The sequence below is a fragment of the Garra rufa genome, chromosome 21 (assembly GCF_049309525.1).
Source record: "Garra rufa chromosome 21, GarRuf1.0, whole genome shotgun sequence".
Classification (NCBI taxonomy): Eukaryota; Metazoa; Chordata; class Actinopteri; order Cypriniformes; family Cyprinidae; genus Garra; species Garra rufa.
Window position 1 is genome coordinate 33,725,901 of NC_133381.1, and position 25,495 is coordinate 33,751,395.

The window sequence follows — 25,495 nt, forward strand, 5'->3', positions numbered from 1 at the left end:
ACACAACACAACATCGCTGGAATTTATTACACTTTACATAATTCATCAAAGATGTGAACTAATTTCTGAGGGAAACTAATTCTTTTTGAGGCAAAACGGTTATTTTGCAACTTTAGAGATTCTGACTGTGGTCAAGGTCTGTTAATTCAAGATGTCCTCTAGTCTTAAATTTTACTACACGAACAAAGAAAATAGCAGGGATTTGATTACACATCAAAAATGAATCTGAAATCTTTACTACACCTCAGCTTCGGGCTGTTTATTACTTCAGATTCGCCACAAATGTTTAGGAAGGAGAAAACAGACTCATCATGTCACTAAACCATAAATCAATGATTCTACGTACCTCAGGACTTTTCCTGTTTTGCATGATCTGTTTATCTGAGTCCTTGTTTGCAAAGTATCTGGTGCAGCCACGATTCAAATACTGAGGGAAACACAAACACACAATGAGGGAAGTTAAAATACATTAATACTCATTGTAAAGCAAATATGCCATCTAGTGGTGCATCAACATTTCACTGTATACAAGGGCCTGAAATCATATAACCTAAATTCCTAAAGGAATTATTGGATTTTATTTGTTTTGACAAAATGCTCTTTCTTCAGCAGTTGTGTGCTTTGATACAGTCTGTTTGCTATGGTCACGGTTGTCAGATTGCTTTCCACTTTGAACCAATTATAACAATGAGTCTCAAAGTTTCCTGTAAAACAGTGTGTCGAAGTTTTGTAAAATGCTTTCCAGTTTCCTGACACACACAATTACACAGGAAACTGACCCGGAAGTTGTCTGGAGAGTTGAGATGAAGCATGTTCCTGACGTCCTCCGATGCCCCAGCACAAAGTCTGTAAAATATATGATAGTTTCGCTCTTCTGTGCTCTGCATGCAAATCCGAGACTTCTCCAGCAGATAGTGCGAGACAAATCCACCCACAACCGCATTCTGAAGACACGATGAACACGATTAGTAACTCTTACAGCCATCACGCTCTAGTCGTCAAAATAAGAGAAAGTTTACCTTGTCATTAAAGTGAATTTCCACAAACTTTCCAAAACGGCTGCTGTTGTTGTTCCTGACCGTCTTTGCATTTCCAAAAGCTTCAAGCAAGGGGTTGGCTGCACGGAACAGACATATTTACAAACGCATTTTGCATCGTATGCAAAAACCAAACACTACTAGACACCACCAGTTCAAATTGTCTTTAGAGAACCTACCCTCAACAATCCTCTCATCTATATCTTGACCTGTTCCATAGGTTGAGGTTAAATACCTGAAATTAAACAGATACAGTATTAAGACATGGTAAAAAAAAAACATTGAATCAATGGAGCAATGTGCATTTTTTGGATTAAAAACTGACTTTTGACCAGTGCAACTGACACGTTCAAGGCCCAGAAGGTAGTAAAAAGTCAGACATCATTAAAATATTCCATGTGACATCAGTGGTTCAACCTTTATTCAACCAAAATACAACTTAATTCAACAATTTCCTCTATTCAGTGTCAGTCTATGTAAGGACAGAAAGCTCTCGGATTTCATCAAAAATATCTTAATTTGCGTTCTGAAGATGAACAGAGGTCTTACAGGTTTAAAATGACATGAGGGTGAGTAATTAATGAACTATCCCTTTAATGCACCCTTGCTTATTATATATTAATGTGTGATTCATTTTTTTTTTCAAGATTTAGTGAAACATGTGGAGTAAGCCTCATATCAAGTCACAAAAATGAAAACCACAATGGGTTTTCAATATCTTTTTAAGGGTTCGTACAGATACTGTAAAATGAAATTCCAGGACTTACAAGGACTTTTCAAGCTCTACTTTTTTGATTTTCAAGAACTTCAGATCTGGTTTGATCAGATCTCACTTATTAAACAATTTCTTCTATTTCAAATTCTAGAAAGAGAGAATATAAATACAAATAAACTAATAAAAAATGGCACAAATAAATCATTCAATTCTCGAAATGATTCATGAACCCATTCCCATCTGAATCAAATGATTGGCAATACACAAAGATCTAAATCAAATTATTCACGGGTTCACATAAGATTTAAAGTGCTGATCTGAAAGAAATGATTCGATTGGAACTTTTCTAAACGGTAAATAATTTTAGTTTTGAAAAGCTCCGTTTCACCCATCACTACGTGCTTTTTAAAAATTTTAAAAGCGATGTCAAAATTCGAAAGTGAATGACTCATTTAATATGATCAGTTTTTTTTGCCAGTTCCAGTGTAAGTGACTCAATTGATTTGGTCCATCTGTTCCTCTTTAGCCATGTTTACACGAAACTGTCAGTACTACTACTTGCTTAGTTCGCTAGATTTCTGACATTAACGGAAAAAAAACAAATAAGGTATGATGTTTTTTGAATTTGGTGAATTTTGCATGAAAAGATGTGCTTATTGACGAAATTAAATACTTATTTCATATGTACATTGTCTTTAAATAATTCAAGCACTTTTCAAGTACCTCTTCAGGAATATGGCTATTTTCAATGGTTTTCCAGGCCTTAAATTTCAAAAAGTCAAATTCAAGTACTTCAAGCACGAACTCTGTTTTAAGAAATATTGTCCTAATTCATCCAGGTGTGACAAAAATGACTAAATTTGGACCCTGTATGCATGTGAGAAATATTAATTGAAGTGTTTTCGTCATTCCATGAACAGGCAGTTATCATACCTGAGAACAAACTTTGTGTTTTCTGTTTTTCCAGCACCCGATTCACCAGACACAATAATGGACTGACTCATCTTCAGAACCTTCATGTCTCTGTAGGCTTTATCCGCTGAGACAGAGACAGAAAGAGACAGACATTTGTTGAAATCGCTGTCAACATTGTTGCAATCTAAAAAAATAACTACAAAAGACTTAGAACTGAATCCTCAAGTGTCCTATTAGACAGATGTTCAAACGCCCACCCACCAATAGCATAGACATGAGGAGGAAGAGTCCCCAAAGAGCGTCCCTGATAGCTTTTAATGGTCTCTGGGGAGTAGAGTTTAGGGATGTCGAAATACGGGTTCACAGCAATCAGGATGTTAGCCACAGACGTCTGAAATAAAACACACACATGCTCATTGTCAAGTGTCTGATTGTCAACATATCAGTCCCAACAATGTCATTCAAAGCCTCACACTTTCAGGTTAGCTGTGCTGTGTGGAGCAGCACTACCTCACAGGACCTAATTAAGTGCATTGGGCAACTTGATAGCGTCTGGGCAGGATTAGCTGGGTCATCTGAGACGGGCAGTCACACTAGGGCAGGGCCTGGGCCGTCTCCTGACAGGCTCGGGCGCTGCGCTGACGAGCGTACGCTGACAGCGGGACCGGCGTCTCTCAGATGAGAGGCTAATAAGGGCTACTGGAGCACGACAATAACATGCCCATCAGCTCCGTACCTGCAGGCGTGCCTGCCAATGAGATCTAAGGGGTTTAGCGTGAATCTGGAAGTCCTATACTGCCCTGAGGTGATTGTTAAGCAAAAAAAATTTTTAGATTTAATGATCCAAATGTGTTAACATTTAAAATGCCATTTTATTAGGCTTTAATTAATCAGAAAATTAATTTGTTATGATGTAATTTAAGTGCTTAGCTTAATATGCAGAGACAACTCAAGTAGGCTCGATGCTGCTTGAAAAACATGAATCATTTAATTTGAGCATCACAAGCTTAGGGTGGGACTATCCGTTTGTCCAACCAATGAGAGACAGCAAGCAACAGTAAAGAAGTCCACTTCCACTTCTTGAGGAAAACATGTCAAGAATTATCTCCATATAATGAATTTCAATGGTGCCCCCAAGTTTGAACTTCCAAAATGCAGTTTAAATGCAGCTTCAAATGGCTCTAAGCGATCCTGGCCAATGAAGAAGTGTCTTATCTAGCAAAACAATCTGCCATTTTCAAAACAAATTGACAATTTATATACTTTTTAACCTCAAACACTCATCCAGTCTAAGTCTATGTGAACTGTGTGTTTGAAAACCATCAATACAGTTGATAACTCCTGTCTAGTTTTCTTCTTCAACGTCAAAATTGTCCTACATCAATGTTTTATCTTCTTTGCATGTTCACATTATAAACACTGGGACGCTACTTCTGCAGCAATTTAGAACAATTTTGAAGTTGGGGGAGAAAATGAGATGGAGCTTAACAACATACACTAACCGGAAAAAAATAGAGTTCACGCAGACTTAGACAACATGAACGCTTGAGGTTAAAATGTATATAAATTGTCAATTTGTTTTAAAAATAACCGATCGTTTCGCTAGATAAGACCCTTCTTCCTCGGCTGAGATCATTTAGAGCAATGTGAAGCTGCATTTAAACTGCATTTTCGATGTTCAAACTTGGGGGCACCACTGACATCTATTATATAGAGATAATTCCTGATTTTTTTTTCCTCAAGAAACATAATTTCTTATCGACTGAAGAAAGAAAGTCACAAACATCTAGGATGACAAGGGAGTAAGTAAATTATCTGTACATTTCTGTTCTGGAAATGGACTTTAATTTGGATCTGGTAGTATATTTTTTACATAATTTTTTTCTATAGAGATTTTTAAAAAGTCTTCACTAAGTAAGGACAAATGCACCATTAGTAGTGCATTAAACAATTTCAGAGTGCATTAAAATCTTTTTTTCAACCGTTCTTTCTGGTTTTTGAACCTGATTGGATGAAAGCCTTTTACAGGTGTGCAATATTCTAGTGATAACATAATTTGCGGTATTTCTCACAGCAAGTGTCATGGCGGACACCCAAATCCTTACTAATTTCATAAATAATACTGTTTTTGTGTCACGGAATGTAGTTTTACGAACTGGCAGATGTACCTCGGCCAGCTTTTATGGAATTTGCCACTGGCTCTGATGTCTCTATGGTGGTTAAACATGAGATATAATTAATTTTTTCGGTAAATCTAATGACAGTCTTTGGTCTCATTAATATATTATTCATTCCAGTCATTTTTTTTTTTTTTTAGTTTCAACAACACCTTGTAAGACGCAGCCAACAAATGCACTTAGCAGCGCTGTCATCAGAAATCACCCTTAACAGATCAAAGAATACTATGACAAAGATATCGCTGTCTTCAGCGGACATTCCAACTAATGTTTTATTTTGAATATGAGATTGATCTGAAGAATGAATGCTGTATCAGATGCAGGTAATTACACTTGCTTAGTCCATCTCTCTGTCATAATACAGTAAGCTTTTAATACAGTAATACAATAACCTTTAATGAAGCAACTCAATATTCCTTCATTACTAGTTCTAAAGTGATGTTTTCAAATTAGTAACGGGGCATGTTAAACTGTCAAACTTATATATTAATCTGTGGAGGGAACCACAGTTCTGCACAAAAGAGGGTTTTTAGAGACACTGCGTTGTTGTATCTTTTTTTATTTACAAACGTGTGCTGTTGAACTATTGTATAAACGCAATATCTCACTTGTAGCAGTGCAATATGGCTGTTTATCAGCAGCCGAATCACAGCCATGCTGATACAATTCTCATTATTTACTAACTATTAACTATGATTTTTGTCTCAATATATTCCTAATTACTGCTTATTAATACTTAAAGTAGTTGTTAATTCTAAGAACTGGGTAGGAATTGGGTAGGATTAAGGATTTAGAATAAGGTGTCACAAAATAAGGAATTTAATATGTGCTTTAAGTAATAATAAACAGCCAATATCCCAGGAATATTCATGCTAATAACCAACTAGTTAATAGTGAGAATTGGACACTAAAGTGTTACCAATATTCTTATTAACTCACCAGTATTTAAAGTGAGAAGGGTACATAAAAGCATGCATTTTAAGGTTAGACTTTAAATTTTGACATTAAATCCACTAGTGTATTGTATAGAAAAGTTCTACAGTCTACACACAGTCTTAAGTTCGATTACATAAGATGTAAGTGTAATTAAATTACAGAAAAAAAATAAGAGTAATCCGTTACTCAAGGGAAAAGTAATTAAACTACAGTAACTGATTACTTGATACGTAGTTACATCCAACACTGATCATGGGTCATGGTTGAAATAATGCAGGCTGATGGCTTCAACAAAAGCATATACCATCGATTAAGTTTTTAAGGGTTTGTAAGCAATCATTAAAAATCAATTTACCCTATGTTGAATATCAATAAAATTTTTGGTTGGTTTAGGTGATAGATTTTAATTCATCACTCCACTACTGACAGTACATAATGAACCTTTTTCATGTGCAAAATTTTGCAAATGTAACCACACCTTAAAGGGATAGTTCACCCAAAAATGAAAATTTGATGTTTATCTGCTTACCCCCAATGTATCCAAGATGTAGGTGACTTGTTTTCCTCAGAAAAACACAAACAAAGATTTTTAATGAAAACCGGTGCAGTCGGCCAGCCTTATCATAGACGTGGATGGGCACCAAACCTTTAAAAGTAAACAAAAACATGCACAGACAAATCCAAATTACACTCTGCGGCTCGTGACGATACATTGATGTCTTAAGACACGAAACGATCGGTTTTTGCGGGAAACTGAACAGTATTTATATCATTTTTTACCTTTGATACACAGCCACGTCCATCTGTCATGAGCACGAGTTTGGCATCAGTCACATCACATGTGCACGCGCTTCTGGCGTAGTATACGCAAACGCCGTAAGGGGAAATCAGCGAAAAGTCCCGGATGAGTTTGCGCAAGCAAACGTAATCTTTTAGCTTTAAATCGGTTTAAACAACCAGGATACGCGCAAGTAATTACCATTGTGTATAGCCACTATACCCACAATCTCTGTGCACTGTGTAAACAATGAGTGTCGTATACATGCGACAGATGGCTTCCGGCGTTTGCGTATTCTACGCTAGAGCGCGTGCACATGTGACGTGACTGATGTCAAACTCGTGCTCATGACAGATGGACGTGGCTGTGTATCAAAGGTAAAATATGATATAAATACTGTTCAGTTTCTCACAAAAACCGATCGTTTCGTGTCTTAAGACATCAATGTATCATCACGAGCCGCAGGGTGTAATTTGGATTTGTCTGTGCATGTTTTTGTTTACTTTTAAAGGTTTGGTGCCCATCCACGTCTATGATAAGGCTGGCAGACTGCACCGGTTTTCATTAAAAATCTTCGTTTGTATTTTTCTGAGGAAACAAAGTCACCTACATCTTGGATGCATTGGGGGTAAGCAGATAAACATCAAATTTTCATTTTTGGGTGAACTATCCCTTTTAAGTCTGTAAAATAAGACTGTGCTTATGTTATGAGTTAGCCAAGTATTTGGAAAATGTCACAGAAATGATAGAAAACAACAATTCAGAAAAGGAGTTTGACTTACATAGATCAAGTCTTTGCTGTAACGGATACGGATGTTGTTCAGAAGAGTGGCCTCATTTAAATACATAAGAGAACCTGGAAGTAAATATGTAAATCTGTAGGTAAATACATTCCAAGAAAATACGACAGTGTCATTGAAGACCATAAACGTAAGTATTTAACATGACACTAATAGCTAATGCACTCCAACTAGGTTATATACTTACAGTTGTCTTCAACATGTTTGTTCACATCATCCTCAGCAGGAAAGACTTGACTGATGGGAGCCAGGAATGTCTGCAAAGTCAAAATGAGCGTTGTCAACTTTGTGACCTCTGGTCAAATGAAAAACCTGGCCTAACAGTAACTCCCCACATTTACCTGTTTCACTATTTATCCATATTATTAAAAGCGCACATCATTTACAGCCACACAGATGATTAATGGGACAAAAAACAAGTAGATGATGGCAGCCGTTTGTTCTCTCATTTCAGACTCTGTCTGGTTACTTTCAGTGAGGTGTAAAGCTATAAACACTCAAGGTCTTCATACATTACAACTGTGCAAATGACATCGAAGAGCGGTGGTAGGTCAGCCATGATTGATTGTGTCTAATGGCGGCCATAATGCGGAGAAGAAACAGTAAAGTCATGTTAATGTGAAAGGTGAGAACATAAGCTGCGAAATCCATTACATGACACATTATGAAAGACCCAAAACTGCCCATTACGCAGGTGCGTTATTCAGAGCGAGATGAGACAGGATGACCTTTCCCAGAAAACCCATCTCAGCCCTGCTGACTTTCCTGCTTTACATTATTCAACTCTCTCACATTTATACAAGCCATTTACATTAGGTAAGTTATTATCTACCTCAATGTCAAGGATTTCATCTACCCATTTGACCTAAAAAACACCAACAACCTTAATATATTCAAGTGGGAACTTCTCACACATTGTTTTCCTTTGTTTAATAAAAGCTAATGTGCCAATAACGGTTTCCATCTTAAGATGTGACTTTACCTTATTGCATGAAACATTTGCGAATAAGCACCTTTTCCATCCAAAAAAAAGTGAAAAATCTCACTTGATAAACTGCCACTAAATATCACTAAGAAAAGTATGAGAAGCCACTGAATATAATAGTTTTTATATATAATAAATGACTTGCACCTCAGAGCGAGTAGATGAAATGCAATAAATGGGGTCATTTACTTTCAGAGGTGGATGCCTTTGATGACAGACTCTGGCTCAGGCATTGCAAAATGACCAAAACAACATTTGAGATGCTGTGCAACGAGAACGGTCTGCTGGTTAGTCAGGTTATCCCATCCTGGTCCATTTTGATGCGCATGGAGGAAATTATTCAGCAAACACTGTTCCATCTCCCATTATTCGCATTAACACTTTTTCAGCCAAGTCAAAAACCACCTCAAGCGAGCGTCAAACCTTTTTTGCAAATTAAGGTTGTTGTTTTTTTTTTGTTGTTTTTTTATGTCTCCATCACTCTGATGCGATACTTTAAAATGCACATTAAAAACATAGCTAATGACAAATAAGAGAGTCAATAATAATAAAAAATTAAATCTATCACTTTAAGCAGTTCTTCGAAATGTACTCTTCGTATTCATGTTGGTTTCATAAGGTTTAATTTTTTTTTTTTATAATTACAATGTGCCATTTAAAAATGCTTTCTTTAAGGCAAACGTATGTTTTATGAATAGTAAAATTTATTAATTCATAAAAATTATTTATTTTAATAACTACATAATTTATTTTTCATATATTTTGAGGAGTTGGACCACATGACAGTTTACAACTTAAACTGACTTTGTCATAAACATGTGAAAAAAACTGATATTTTCAGAGACTTGCAGTGATTATTATAAATCATTTATCCAGGCACACTTTTTCCTATTCATGTGCCCTTGTAATCTTTAATCAAAATAACCTCCCTTCCCGCTCACAACAACATCTCTTCTCTTTTTTAATGACATGAGCACCAGCATGAGGGACAGGACAGGACAAAAATCAATCAAATGTTTGCCAATTGCTTGTATTATTTGTTTTTTGCTTGTATTATTTTGTAAAAGTGACCTTGGGTTCTTGAAAGGCGCTATAAAAATTAAACACATTATTATTAATCACCCACAGCAATCTGTCACTCGCATGAGTTTAGCAATCAACAAATGACCACAATCTAATCGATTCCTGGATATACTGGAAGAAAAGACAAATCGCAACTTTTGCTTCACGCCAACTTTATTGAGCTTTTTTTTTTATAATATCAAAGGATTATTAAGAACTAATATTAAATGTAATGTTAATATAATATTATGTTATTTTATTTATAAATAAAATGGGACCATGCTCATCAAGACAGATGCATAATTTAAGCATTGTCTTTATTAGGTTTTCCAAATTAGCACAGAAAATTCCAACTAAATTTGTTTCCCTTAGCGAATATCATGTTACCGTGTACAATAAATAATATTTTACCATTTTAACTGCTGTTCAAATGTTTGGGATCAATAAGATTTCTAATGTTTTTTAAAGAATTCTCTTATGCTGCATTTACTTTAATCAAAAATACAGAAAAATCTGTAATATTGTGAAATATTATTACAGTTTAAATGAATGTAATCAACATTATATAATTGATTTCAAAAGCAAAGCTGCATTTTCAGCAGCCATTAATTCAGTCTTCAGTGTCATATGATTCTTTAGAAATCATTTTTATATGCTAATTTATTTATTTTATTATCAATGTTGGAAACAGTTGTGCTTCTTCATATTTTTCAGGATTCTTTGATGAATAAAAAGTGAAGATCAACAGCATTTATTCAAAATACAACCCTTCCCTAACAATATAAGTATTTGCTAGTACTTTTTATCAATTTAACACATCCTTGCTGAATAAAAGTATACATTTTTTTCCAAAAAAGTGAGAATAAAAATCCACTGATCACAAACTTTTAAATGGTAGTGTATATTGTTACAAAAGATTCCTATTTTCATAAATGCTGTTCTCATAACGTTTTATTCAACAAAGAATACTGAAAAACATTAAGCAGCACAACTGTTTTCAACACTGATAATAAATCAGCATATTGGAATGATTTCTGTAGGATCATGTAATACAGAAGACGCTGAAAATTCAGCTTTGCATCACATGAATAAATCACATTTTTAAAATATAATATTTCACTATTTTTTTTTTTATAAAATAAATGCAATTAAAAATCTCCCTGATGCAAAACTTTTGAACAGTAGTGTACGTTAACATGTTTTAACAAAAAAAAGAAAAGAAAGACTAAAAAAAGAGGGAAAAAACATGATGACAGTAAGGTTTGAGTTCAATTATTTCTGTCTTATTAAAATAATTAATAAAAGGTCTCAATAAATTATGTCTTTTTTTAATAAAAAATAATCTGTTTGAGTTGAAGGTGCTGCATAACATCTTTTATCAGATCAGAGCAGAGAGGTGGATTTTTTTTATTCTAATTGAGCAAAATTTATCTGCGTGCCAACTATCCTACACTCATGTTTAGAGAGCTCCACATTGTCATTTCTGACACCAACAATAGCCAGGACTGGGTCTAGGTCTATTGGTCTATTGGTAGAAATTGTATTTTTAACACATTTCTGAATAAATTACGGAAGTTTAATCTAAATGAATCGAAAGTATTGTTCCTAACGATGAACCCTAACCCCAAAATACACCTTGCACCACTTTTAGACAAAAGATATTACATTATTTAATAATGAGAATGTCCTCACAATGTGATTTTGTGAGGTTTTTCATTTTCAGAAATATCCCACACAGTGCCACAGTCTCTAAGGGAGTGTGTAAGCAGTTAAGACACAGGTGGCTTTTTTGGTCTAATGAACCTGCCCTGAGTGTAATGTGATCTGCACACCTGCAGTAGGTAGAGCTTTTTACTTATTCAAAGCCCCTGAAAGTGACACCCTTACATGGCACAGCACTATTCCACATACACATGTTCTCACATTTTACCTATTGCTCAGATACCTGGAGGCCTTTTATACACATCATGAAGTTAATCAAGCGTGTGGTGGGAAAAACTCAGCACGTCAGCAGAAACCCTGATCACGTGATCGCCTGAGGTACTCTGGTCTCAGTGGAGCGATAGGGCATCGAAGGTGCTTAGCAACTAAGCTAAGTTTTCCCTCTTATGTACGCATAAAGCATGATAACGTGGCGTAAAATCAATGGCCTGCTTGGTCACTGGTTAAATGCATTTCAAGTGCAGTAAAGCTGTCGTCTTACCTTTCCTCTCTGATTGAGAGGTTCTATGGTGAGCGCATCCGCACCGATGTCCACTATCATGCCCAGCTGGAACCCGTCGGTTGGGTGGGGCGCCCACACAGGTTTCCCATCCTCCATTGCACCCCGCAGCTACACCGCAGCTCTGGAAGACACGTACACAAGTTTAAACACTGACCAGCTGGCAGTATGCAAAGCTTGTCCAACAGAAACGTAATTGTTTTGTTTAACTCAAACCACGTGACTGTAAACAAAATGTCTTTTAGAATCCTGCAAGTGAAGGTCGACAAGGTTGTCTCTAGTACAGAAAATGGTAATGATAATAACAAAACAACTTGTTACATTAGCCACATCAATCAATCAATCAATCAATCAATCAATCAGTCTGTCTGTCTGTCTGTCTGTCCATCCATCCATCTACAAATGTAAAACTTTTAACTTTTAAACTTTAACTTTTAAACTTATTAAACTTTTTTATCTAGTTACTTACAAAGCACATATTAAGGCCTTATTCTGCATGACCATATGTTAGATCCCCCAACCCTAAACTTGCTAACCTTACTAAACTATTAATAAGCAGCAAGTTAGGAGTTTTTTGAGGGAAAAGTTGTAGCTAATAGTTAATAGTAAGAATTGGTCCTTAAAATAAAGTATGACCAAATTATGTTTTTTGAGGAAAACATTTCAGGAATTTTCTCCATATGGTGGACTTCTATGGGACCCGCGAGTTTGAGGGTATGTCCAAAAACTCCCATCTTATTTTCTCCTCAAACTTCAAAATCGCCCCACCCACATAAATCAAAATCGCTACAGAAGTACTGACCCAGAGTTTACTGAGTGAACGTGAAAAAGTGGTCAAAAGCCCTTCACAAAAAAGGTAAAACAGCATTGTAGGATGATTTTGAAGTTTGAGAGTTTTTTGACCTACCCTAACTGTCTTGAAGCAGAGTGCTGAGTATGAATGTGCATCGCAGAGCTAGACAAGACAAGCATTGTGTTTAAAAAGTGTATAAATTGTAAATTATTTTTAGAAAATAACCGATCATTTCACTAGATAAGACCATTCTTTCTTGGCTGGGATCGTTTAGAGCCCTTTGAAGGTGCATTTAAACTGCATTTTGAAAGTTTAAACTTGGGGCACCATAGAAGTCCATTATATGGAGAGAAATCCTGAAATGTTTTCCTCAAAAAACTTTATGACTATGATTTCTTTATGACTGAAGAAAGAAAGACATGAATATTATCTGTAAATTTTTGTTCTGGAAGTGAACTAATCCATTAATAAAGGCCTTCTGAAGTGAATGCATGCTGCTCATGTAAAAAAGCCTGTGTGTCGTACATTGTTTACATTTAGAGGAAAGTTCCTGGATTTCATTAAACATGAGGGTGAGTAATTAATGACAGAATTTCCATTTTTGGGTAAACTAACCCTTTGACAATTTCTAGCAACATTCAGTAAGGCTACTTACAGAAAGTGATTTTAGTGCAAAAGTGTTGGTAATTCTCACCTCACACTTACAGTTTTGATTAGAATACATGGCACCCTGTCAGGTGGTCACATATAGTCTGAAAGCTGAAAAACTTTGATTATTTCAATGCATCTGAAGCGTAAATTGTATCCATTTGGTCGGAATGTCACAAAGCTCCTGTACTAATCCTCATTGTAAATGAATAACCTCTGTCATTTGTCAGAGATGAAAAGCACAGCTTTAGTGCTTTCTGAGTGGTTGCTAAGGAATTTCTAGGGTTTTATGGTTGGTTGCTGGGCCTTTTGAGGTAGTTGTTTACTGGCCAAAAATCAATGCGTCATAGAAAAATCAAGTCTCATAGAAGTACTTAGATTTCATCACTTCATGCATCTTTACTGATTGGATGTGTACAATCATGAAATACCAGGTGTAAACACCCTCCAAGATGCCTGTGAGAGAGATCTCAATCTGATGACTCAAACTTTAAACTCAAGAGCTGGTTTGAGATATAAACAAGATTCAGTTTAATCGATTGGAAATACATCTGGTTATTCAGGCCACATATGCTAACTTGACTCTTAAATTAAGTGAAATAAGTCAGCATAAAGAACTCTGGGATCCCTACAATCAACAAAGCAAGCCCTTAAACAAAAGCATATGGGAATTATATCCTTTTTTAATCATCTGTGAGTTAAAAGTAAGAGATTGACTGATACATGTTGTTCTGGGCCGATGCCGATACCGATTATTAAAGCTCAAGTAGACCGATAACCGATGTTTTGAACCGATATGTCTGGTGTAAAAATGAAAGTTAATGTCAAAATTAAGAATAACAAAGGCTCTGACTAAAACTTTCTTTAAATGCTTTTAAATTATTCTATCTGCAATTTGGCAATCGGCTGCCTCCCCCCTAATTATCATCAACACCCCGTCCCTTATTCGCCGCCCTTCTCCAGGCTCCCGATGGGAGTGGGTGTGTATTGGAGAGGAGGGGCGGGAAAACATCCCGGGCTGGTGGCGTGTGATGAGGATCACGTGAACTGAACGTAGCCTCATCAGCGCCGCTGTTTAAATGCTGAGCGCGCCTCTTCTAAGGAGACCGGTCTCTCCCCCGTGCATGCACGCTGGTGTCCTCGTGGGTCCAGGAAGGGGTGAAGAGGGAACCAGCGCCGCCGAAGGATGAGCTGCCGGACCCCACGGGTCCGGGTGAGGATCGCACCCGTGAGGATCTTCCCCCAGAAGTGCCGCGTAGGCAGAGGAGGACGATGCCGCTAGAGAAGCCTCCGCCCCTCGCGCCCCGGACCTGAGCGGGGAGCGCTTCCCTACCGAAAACTGCCCCTACTTCACGGAACCCCCAGCACTCGAGGACACCAGATCCCCTTTTTATTTTGGACACTTTTACCCCTCGGACACTTGTTTTATTTTATTATGTTTAATAAAAGCCTCTCCGAGGCCTGATGCCACACCCACTGTGTCTGTCGTTTGCTCCTCCCACCACAAATACATTTAAACTTCTTATTCTAACATAAAAGGTCTTTTAAGTTGTGTTTTGGGCCATTATGCTTTGGCACAGTATCTGTCAAATGAACTAAAAACAAAAGCACAATATGGCTTAATCTCTTCATCAAGTGTGTTTTCGCTGCTCGTTTAAAAGTAAAGCGTGCACTTCATTCAGGCAATCAGCTCGTGATCCAGTGTTTTCCACACCTCAGAACGGATCAGTTTACTGTGAAATGATTGTTTATTGCATGTACTGTGAGTTTAGCACCATTTGGGAATGCAACCACCAGTTATGCTTTATTTTCACAGCAGATGATTACAGCATTTCACTCGATTTGTAGTGAGACGCCTTATTGTAAGCCTGCTTTCACTGAAGCTGGAGTTCTCCATTTAAATAAAAGCTCTACTGCCATTTTCGTCATAATAAAAGCTTAAAAGTGCAGTATGAATTGCTGACAGCTAGCAGTTTAAATAGGTAACATTTGAATGAAAACAGTATGAATGTAATTTAGACTGAGACAGAATAGCACAAATAAAAAGAGGGTTGAGTCCTCTTTCAAGTTTAGGTACAAGTCAATTCTTAGGCTTAAGCTTTCTTAGTTAAAAACGTATCTGAGCTCTTAATTATTAACTGTCAAAGTGCATTAATTAGAAAAATGTAACTTTAAAATGTACAAAATGTACAAAAACTTTCCAATTCTTCATTTGCCTTTTTAAATATTGCAATAAATATTGTATCGCGGACCTCATATTGTGATGCTAGGCCAGAAGCGCGTGCACATGTGACGTGACTGATGCCAAACTCGTGCTCATGACAGATGGACGTGGCTGTGTATCAAAGGTAAAAAATGATATAAATACTGTTCAGTTTCTCGCAAAAACCGATCGTTTCGTGTCTTAGGACATCAGTGTATCGTCACGAGCCGCAGGGTGTAATTTGGATTTGTCTGTGCATGTTTTTGTTTACTTTTAAAGGTTTGGTGCCCATCCACTGCCATGATAAGGCTGGCAGACTGCACCGGTTTTCATTAAAAAAATCTTCGTTTGTGTTTTTCTGAGGAAACAAAGTCACCTACATCTTGGATGCATTGGGGATAAGCAGATAAACATCAAATTTTCATTTTTGGGTGAACTATGCCTTTAACTTCATACTGCGATATTATCGTATCGTGAGATTTTGATATTGTTACATCCCTAAAGATGACCAATATCGGCACCGATAATTGATCGACCCCTATTGAAAATCATGCAGTTTGTTCAAATTCCATAAGTATAAACAATTTTAACTGTGATGCATGCCTTAGTAAACACCACTATGGTTTGACTGGTCTTATGTTATTACGAAAAGTAAAAATTGTGTTCTTTTATGCCATCTAATGATGTTTTGGAAAATGAGTCCATTCTCAGATAAATGTGCCATCTACTGTGGTTCAAGGACTTGTCATTTCAACAACAGCTCTGTTGAGGTATTTTAGTCTCCTGGCTTGTTGCTCCATATGTTTTTTCAATGATCTTGTTATTCCCTTCAGGTATGGGCTTATCCTGTAATAGAGGATTGACGCTTCTTCTCTCTGAGCCATCTTTATCTGCACAGGCTCTCCTCTTGAGAGAACAGTTGGTGGCCCTATCTGATCTCTCTCTGATCTGACATTCTTACAGTGTTCAATATAATTCCCTATTAAGTTCAGGTGATTTGTCTGAAGCAGTGGATGACATCCATGAGATCCACAAGATCCACTGAGGGCCACAGACTACATGACCTGTAACTGAACTGCTGTCAAAGTCTACAAAACCAATAATGGCCAATCACAAGGGCACTATTATACCTGACAAGATTACAGCACTGACTTCACATCACAGACGTCTGCTGTGCGACGTGATAACTGTTGCAGATTTGGTCCAGGGCAACATTTCCCATTCTCTGGCACTCTGGTGATGGCCCAGTCCCAAGAGTTCCCCACGGCGCAATTATCAATTGTCAAGCATGCTAACTAACCTCATTATATGCTCAGAAGTGTATCTGTGCCATCACTCGAGTCTCACATGAGTCTTTTGAAAGGAACAAAGACTTTAGAACAAGGCTTGGGTATATGCTTCTGTTCTGGAGCATTACTCATCAGAAAACTATCTGGCATGTTAGTTCTCACAGAATGCTCGAGTTTGAGATGAGATGCACTAAAACATAATGATCTGTTGATTATGTTCATCTTTGCAATGTGTGTCTTTCCAACATGGACTCATGTCAACATATATTTAACTGTGGAGCTGTTAGACTTTTCCATGACTTGACTTTTCCACAAGTAATGGATTTTCTTGACTTTTCCATGAGTAATGGATAAGCATAAAAAAAACAACCCTGACATTTCATGACTATTTTTGGTGAGGTGTTGTGAACCAACATTTGTGAACTCCAACTTGAGATCCATGTGAGTGAATTAATTATGTATCTGTTGGTTTTCCTCCCGCTCTGGGAGTCTATGGCAGTCCATAGAACCATTTGCACTAAAGTTATGAAATTTGGCACACTGATAGAGGACAGTCTTAATATTAACCATAGCAAATTTGGAGTCTCTAACTCAAACTCTCTAGCAACACCAATAGGCCAAATAACCTTTGAACAGTGAATAAGAAGCAAAAGTCTTTTTTTCATCTGATTTCGTGGCTCATGCCGACTCACATGCATATAAAAACTTCTCAGAAAACTTCTTTTCCAAATTTGTCCTAGACCAAAAATTGGTTTAGATCATCTTCAGACAATGCTGGTAAAATGTTATCAAAAGCTTTCTGATACAATAAACTGTTTTCATAAAGTGTGTTAACGAATTTGATGAAATTCACAAAAAAATGGACGAGGCTGTATCTTCACAAGGCTTTAGCAGATTCAGACCAAACATGGTACACATGAGTAGTTTCAACACAGTGCCACCTACTGGTCAAGAGATTTGACATTTTTGTTTATATTTGACATTTTTGTTTTTATTTTCTGACAATTTATAAGAGTGATCTTGATAGATTTGGAGTAGCATACCAAATCAAATGATACCAAATTTTCCTATGTCAGCTATTTTGAACATGGACAATTTCGAATTCTGTAGTAAAATGCTGTATTATTGAATGCTTTAAAGTATTGTTATGAATCTTACAGAATCGCTTGCAGGAAAATTATGAAATTTGGCACATGAATAGAGGACAGTCTCATCAATAACCACAACAAAATTCATATATTTCAAAGAGTCTTTAACTCAAACTCTCTAGCAATAGGCTAAATTAGCACTTATTTTTCTGCTAATAACTTTTGAACTGTGAGGTCTATAAGCAATTTTTTTCTCTGATTATTTGGCTCATGCTGAGTCAAATGCATATAAAAACTTCTCACAATTTTTTGAGTTAATCTACTTTTTCAAACTCGTCCTAGACAGTTTATCTGATTTTTACCAAAATTGGCTTACATCATCTTCATACAATGCTGGCAAAAAGTTATCAAAAGCTTTTTGATATACCAAACCATAACGAATTTAACAAAGTTGAAAAATGGACAAGAGGCTGATTCTGACCAAACTTGGTAGGTGTTATACCAAGTGTGTCTTGAGGTCACATAAGCAGTTTTGGCACAGCTTACGGGTAAAAACATAAAAATGTGACATTTTTGTTTATATTTTCTGAACACTTTTACCAAAAATCGCAAGAGTGATTTGGTTAGATTCAGAGTAGCGAATGAAACGATACCAAATTTTCCTACGTCAGACATTTTAAACGTGGACCATTTTGAATTTTGTAGTACAATGCCGTATTTTTTAAATGCTTTAACATTTTGTTATAAATCTTACAGAATCATTTGTGAGAAAGTTCTTAAATTTGGCACACGGATAGAAGACAGTATCATAATTGTGACCCTGGACCACAAAACCAGTCTTAAGTCGCTGGGGTATATTTGTAGCAATAGCCAAAAATACATTGCATGGGTCAAAATTTTTGATTTTTCTTTTATGCCAAAAATCATTAAGAAATTAAGTAAAGTTCATGTTCCATGAAGATTTTTTGTAAAATTCCTACTGTAAACATATCAAAATGTAATTTTTGATTTGTAATATGCATTGTTAAGAACCTAATTTGGACAACTTTAAAGGTGATTTTCTCAGTCTTTTCGATTTTTTTGCATCCTCAGATTTCTGATTTCAAATAGATGTATCTCAGCCAAATATTGTCCTATCCTAACAAACCATACATCAATAGAAAGCTTATTTATTGAGCTTTCATATGATGTATAAATCTCAGTTTTGTCAAATTTAACCTTATGACTGGTTTTGTGGTCCAGGGTCACAATTAATCACAGCAAATTTGGAGTCTCTACTCAAACTTTTTTAGTGCCACCAACAGGCCAAACTTACACTAATGTTTCTGCTAATAACTTTTGAACTGTAACATCTAAAAACTGTTTTTTTCTTCTGATTCCTTGGATGATACAGAGTTGAATGCATACAAATTGTTTAATTTCAAGATTTTTCAGAAATATCTACTCATCTCTTATATCAAACTTGTCCTAGACAGTTTGTCCAGTTTTCCTTTAAAGTATTCTGGTTATCAAAAGTTGTTATCAAAAAAAGCTATCAAAAGCTTTTTGATATACTGAACCATTTTTGTAAAGCAATCCAACAAATTTGACAATTCTGACCAAACTTGTTATAAGTGCATAGGTAGTTTCGCCACAACACCACCTACTGGTCAAAAGATATAAAACAGTTTGGCCAAAAATCAAAAGACTGGCCTTGTTAGATTCAGAATGACATGACCAATAGAACAGTATCTAATCCTATTTTGGCCTTTTTGGGTGTTGGCCATTTTGAGTTTTGTAGGAAAATTTTGTATCAACAAAGGTCTACAACCCTGCTACTGGAGAGCTGCCATACTGCAGAGTTCAACTTCAACCTTAATCCAACACACCTGGATCAACAAATCAAGGTTTTCAGGGCTACTTAATTGCAGACAGGTGTGCTGAAAAAAGGTTGTAACTTATGGTGCGTTCAAGTCATGTCGGATAGATCATATTTACGAGTTGAACACGCATGGACGCCACCACAACGTTGTTATGAGTAAAAACGTGAAATTTTCTTTAAGCACAGAGTTTCAGAGTTGAGGGCGTGTCAGTGAAAAATTGTGTTGGATGCAATGGACGAAGCCAAAGACAATAGATTGTCTCTATTGATGGTAAATTTGTTCAAATTAATCAAATGATTATTTTATTATAAGTATCATATACAAAATAGTATATTATTGTATAATTACCATAGAATATACAGTGCCTTGCGAAAGTATTCATACTCCTTTTTTTGGTACGTTTTGTTATGTTGCAGCCTTATGTTAAACTGCTTTAGATTACTTTTTTTTCCACATCAATCTACATCTCATACGCCATAATGACAAAGCACAAAACAGGTTTGTAACAACTTTGCAAATTTATTAGAAATAAAACTCTGAAAAGATCCCTTTGCATAAGTATTCATAACCTTTTCTGGGAAACTCGAAATTTAGCTCAGGAGCATTTATACTGCTTCTAGATGTTACTACATTACACTTTGAGTGGAGATAAACTGTGGCAAATTCATTTGAATGAGTATGATTTAGAAAAGCACACACTTCTCAGAAAAGGTCTAACAGCTGAAAATGCATATCAGAGCAAAAACCAAGTCCTGAGGTCAAGATGACTGCCTGTAGAGCTCAGGGACAGACTTGTGTTAAGGCAATGACCTAGGGAAGAGTTCAGAAAAAAATCTGCTGCATTGAAGGTTCCCAGAAGCATGTAGCCTCCATTATCCTCCATAATGGAAGACGATTGGAACAACTAGGACTTGTCACATCATACCCAAAAAGACTTGAGGCTGTAAAGTTGCTTCAAATATGTACTAAGTTAAGGGTATGAATACTTATGCAATGTACTTATTTCAGTGTTTTATTTTTAATAAATTAGTAAAATTTGCAAATCTGGTTTTTGCCTTGTCATTATTATGGTGTATGGAGTGTAAATTGATGTGGGGAAAAACTAATTTAAAGCAGTTTAACATAATGCTGCGACAAAACAAAATGTGAAAAAATATGAATACTTTTGCAAGGCGCCGTATAGTGATGCAGTACATCACCTTCATACATTGAATAAAAACAGAAAAAAGCAAAAACACATTGACGCACACTTATTTGTCATTTTGTAGATGCAGAGTTAAAAATAGTTGAATTTTATGTAGAAAAAGTAAATTGCCATCTTGTTCACGAGTGTCAACTCGTAATTATGAACGTCCCAGGAGGACTTGATTGAACGCAGCATTAACTCTTCAGGAAGGTTGCTCTAATTAAAGACAGCTCCTTTTGTTGTTGTTGCTAATTTCCATATAATTAAATGTTGTTCCTTAGTTATTTTGAAAGCTACCATCCGACCAGCCTGATTACTCATTGATAGATCGATACATGCTACAACTCATCCGAGCTCTTGCTTGTGACTTTAACACAGTAACACACTATTTATTAGATGTGACCCTATTATGAGCGATCCAGTGGAAAAAAGGAAATTTAAAAGTACTTAAAAACAAAATGAGTCCAAAGTTCATGTAGCACAATGCCCTACACTTAGATTTTCCATGCAGGATTCAAATATGATATAATAAGAGCCAACAGCTATACAGTATTATAGTCTACATGGTTAATCATTTCAGCTACCAGATAACCATGTAAACTCAATAGCTCCACCAGTTCCAAAGAAGGAAGTTCCATATTTACCAAAAAAGATGTAATGTTTATCAGGATGAACTGTGGGTAACCTAGATGCAGAGTCTTCCTGTAAATCTGTATATCTGTTATAACAATTACCTAATCATAATAAGCTTACACAACATTTAATTTAGATAAAAGCTTAATAATTACGTGTCACAACAACAGGGCTGTATTAGACGCACAATAAAAATGTTTTATGGCTATATTCTGTGCAGATAGCCATCGAAAATGAAGAAGGCTTTGTTGGAAATCCCTGAGAGACACTGAAATAAGTGATATGGCGATGAAAGAGAAAATTAACTTAGGACCTCCAAACAAAAGTTGCCTAGCGACATGCAAATATTGGTGCAAAAAAAGGATGCAATACACTTTTTGTAATGAAAAATCTAATAAAATAATACAAATGTAATATAATAAAAAGGTTAAATCTGTCACACATCTCCTTTCAAAGCAATCTTGGCAATGTAAGCCTGGCTCAGATACAGTCTATTCCACAAGAATCAACAGATCCAAAATAACAGCGAAACTGTGAGAAACACTCCACGTCTGCATTATGTGATAGTCAACAACAGATATTTATTTTCCCACATTTTTTGGCGCATCGCTCCTTCATCAAATAAACATCCATCTATTTGAAGCTACATGTTTGCAGTGAGGCAGTCATAGAGAGATGAGTAATTGCACATAATTATGACAGCAGTACAGACACTGTCATATGCAATGGTTCGGGGTCAAAGTGCTGTGTGAGTTTCCTGTAGCACACATATTGTATCCCTCCCCCCTCCTTCCTCCACTCCTGCTCCCTTTATAGCCAGAGAGGATATGGAAAACAGGACGCAACAGGATGCAAAGAGGCCAGTGTCGTTGGGACTTCCAAAGCCAACATTTTACTCTGCTCTTGCTGGGTTCTATAAATATTCAAATGAGTGTTTTAATATGCAAGACCTGAAAAAAAACTACTCTTATCAAGCCAAATGTTTATTAGCTGGCATGCATGTTCTAGTTGGTAAAGAAAACTAATATGTCTTTCAAGCATCAAAATCATGATTATGTATAATTTTTTGAAAGGTATTACTTTGATGATCGGTTAAAATTTATTTTGCATAACTGTGTGTCCTCAGCAGGGATGGAAGGACATTTCTATTTTGTACAAAGGCAGGGATGTCATTTATAGAAATACAGGGCAGCTGAGTGTGTGTTTTCTTTTTCCTATCAATGTCATTCATGAAAGAGATTCCTTTTCCATTTTAAAATGTTTAAATAGTTGAAATCTTAAATTTTTTATTTTTACCAGTAATTTTATGAACATTTCTGTTAACCTTAAAACACAATGATGTGCAAAATTCAGAATACAAGAAAAGCACCTGTAAAAAGTTCCGATTTAAAAAAACAAAAAAAAAAAAAACAGGAAACAGGACAAATCAGTCATAATTTCTGAATCTGAAAGCTGAGTAAATAAGCTTTCCACTGATATATTGTTTGTTAAAATAGGACAATGTTTGTCTGAGATACAAGTATTTGAAAACCTGGAATCTGAGGGTGGAAAAAAATCTAAATATTGAGAAAATCGCTTTAAAAGTTGTCCAAATGAAGTTCTTAGCAATGCATATTACTAATCAAAAACCAACTTTTTATATATTTATGGTAGAAAATGTACAAAATATCTTCATGGAACATGATCTTTACTTAATATGCTAATGATTTTTGGCATAAAAGAAAAATCGATAATTTTGACCCATACAATGTATTTTTGGCTATTGCTACATATATACCCATGTTACTTAAGACTGGTTTTGTGGTCCAGGGTCACATATTAGGGGTGTAATAATACACTTCTGTCACAATTCATTTTTGATATATGGTACAATACTCTCATAATACTTAAAACAAAGCCCAAAAAAGAGTTAAAATGATATTTATTTTTAAATAATTACTATTTCTCTCTATTTCTTCTATATGACACCAGAATAAAAAATATTCATAATTCTGCTTAGCTAAAAATACAGAATTATACAGACAAATATACTTGCACTCTTTTTTTTTTTATGAAATAATGCATTTTATTTCATTATTTATTTGCAATAAGAGAAGATTGCATTTTATTAAATATTTTACTAAACATTTATTAATAATAATTAACAAACATGAAAACGCAAATGTGCAACCTTTGGAGTTTACCATATCTGTAAACTCGTTTATATAAGTTCATATATAAAAATATGCATTTTTTAAAATATATTTTAATAAGATACATAAATACAAGTTTGCATTTTATTACACAATATATTTTATTTGTTTTATTTATTTATTTATATTAAAAAGTTAAGATTGCATTTCATTAAATATATAGTATATTTAAATATATAGTATATTTTTTCATTTATTTATTTATATTAAAAAGTTTTAAGATTGCATTTAATTAAAATATATATTTTATCATTTATTAATCATTCTTAATCATAATAGAAGCAAAAAACGTCTGAGTTTACAAACTCAGATATGAGTTTATATATAAAAAAATACTGTTTTAATAAAATACATAAAAGTTTACATAAAAAACATTTTAATTTATTTATTGATAAGTTTCAAGACTGCATTTTATTAAAGAAATAATGTTATTTATAATTTATTATTAATAAACATGGAAGCTCAAATAAGCAACTTTTTGAGTTTACCATATCTGTAAACTCAGATATGAGTTATATATTTTAATAAAATATATCAATAGACGTTTGTATTTTATTAAATAATATATGTTTTGTTTAATTAATTTCATGATTGCTTAATATTAAAATTAAATAAAATGAACATTTAAGAGTGCATTTTATTAAATAATACATTTTAATAATAATCTAAACTCAGATATGAGTTTATATATAAAAAGTATGCATTTTTATAGCAATTATAGCAAATAGCAATTTTAAAGTCAGTGTTTACACACATTTCGTGGAAAGACCGAAGAGGGATTATAAAGGTGGAACCATTGCGACATTTAACCAGAGCAGTCGCGCATGCGCAGACACCGAAGTTTACAATCACCTAAAACAGTATTCAAAGCATCCATCATTCATGTGAATGAAACACAATTAAATGCGATAACTCGGCCCATCACAACACAAAAGTTAAACTCCTTAACAAATCATAAAACCAGTCGAGTTTCCATGACATATAGCCTTTATTCATCTTCTGGAAAACTTTGCTCACACACTTAACTTATCAAAACAAAGCAAATGTCTTTGTTGAAAAACTAAATAATTTAACTAAAGACAAGCAAATGCAAAACTATGAGTAAATATAACTATCTCCGATACACTAAAAGCATTATTACATGTAATATTTGCAAATACCAAACAAAAGTATCAAAAATCCAGTATTTAAACACAATTTTGCTTGTTACTAAAACAAATGATGCTTGAAAATTATCTTACGACTGTTAATAATATAGACTCATTCATTAGCAGTATGCTAGCTCGCCAATGTAAAAGCAATTAAACACAACTTAACACAAACAACAAGCCTTTATCTGCTCTAAATAGAAACCACGCAATAAATAAAGTCATTAAAGTCACTTACATTATCTTTAAGTCCGGTAAGAGCAGCTGTCTTTGTGGACAGAGAAGCGACAGACTGTCCCGGTTAGCGGTGACAGATTCCCTCGATGTTAAATATTCCCTTTTTCAAAGCCGCTGTCCTTCCTCTAAGTGTGTCCGGCTTCAGACTGAAGTCTACAGGAATAACAGCGACCTCAGTGGTGACACGGTAGCTGTGACAGACCCAGGCTGTGTCTCAAAACACAGGGAGCGGACTATCTATACAGCTCATGTGGGCGTCATACAGTCATTGGTTGTTACAGGAACGCGCAGTGCGTTTGCATCTCATTGGTTCGTTTTTAAGTTTACATCTTACAAGACGGCGCAAAAAGCGGCCTAGGTAGGGAGCTCACTAGGGTTTTGAGACACAGCCTCTACATTCGTCTAATCGGTCTAATAACTAAAATAACATGACTTTTAACACTTGTTAACATTGTTTGCTTTGAAAGTAATGTGTTATACGTGAAATATCACGACTGTTTTAATGAGTGTGTAGTATATAAACGAGAAAATACACATAAATTGAGTTTAATCAAAAGAAATGTTTCATTTTATCGTTACGTTGTGGGACT

General features: G+C 35.3%; 1 protein-coding gene across 1 annotated transcript in view; it reads right to left on the bottom strand.

Moving 5' to 3' along the window:
- The window catches only part of LOC141295397 (unconventional myosin-VI-like), an 86,010-nt gene extending 60,971 nt beyond the window's left edge, over positions 1–25,039 (bottom strand). Inside the window, exons 1-10 of the mRNA XM_073826603.1 lie at positions 24,907–25,039; positions 11,609–11,750; positions 7,546–7,615; positions 7,341–7,414; positions 2,929–3,058; positions 2,686–2,791; positions 1,217–1,272; positions 1,020–1,117; positions 780–944; positions 347–427 (exon numbers count right to left, since the gene is read on the bottom strand). Coding sequence (XP_073682704.1) covers positions 347–427; positions 780–944; positions 1,020–1,117; positions 1,217–1,272; positions 2,686–2,791; positions 2,929–3,058; positions 7,341–7,414; positions 7,546–7,615; positions 11,609–11,725 — 897 coding nt within the window. The 5' untranslated portion in view covers positions 11,726–11,750; positions 24,907–25,039. The remainder of the gene's footprint in view (positions 1–346; positions 428–779; positions 945–1,019; positions 1,118–1,216; positions 1,273–2,685; positions 2,792–2,928; positions 3,059–7,340; positions 7,415–7,545; positions 7,616–11,608; positions 11,751–24,906) is intronic.
- Positions 25,040–25,495: the final 456 nt, after the last annotated feature.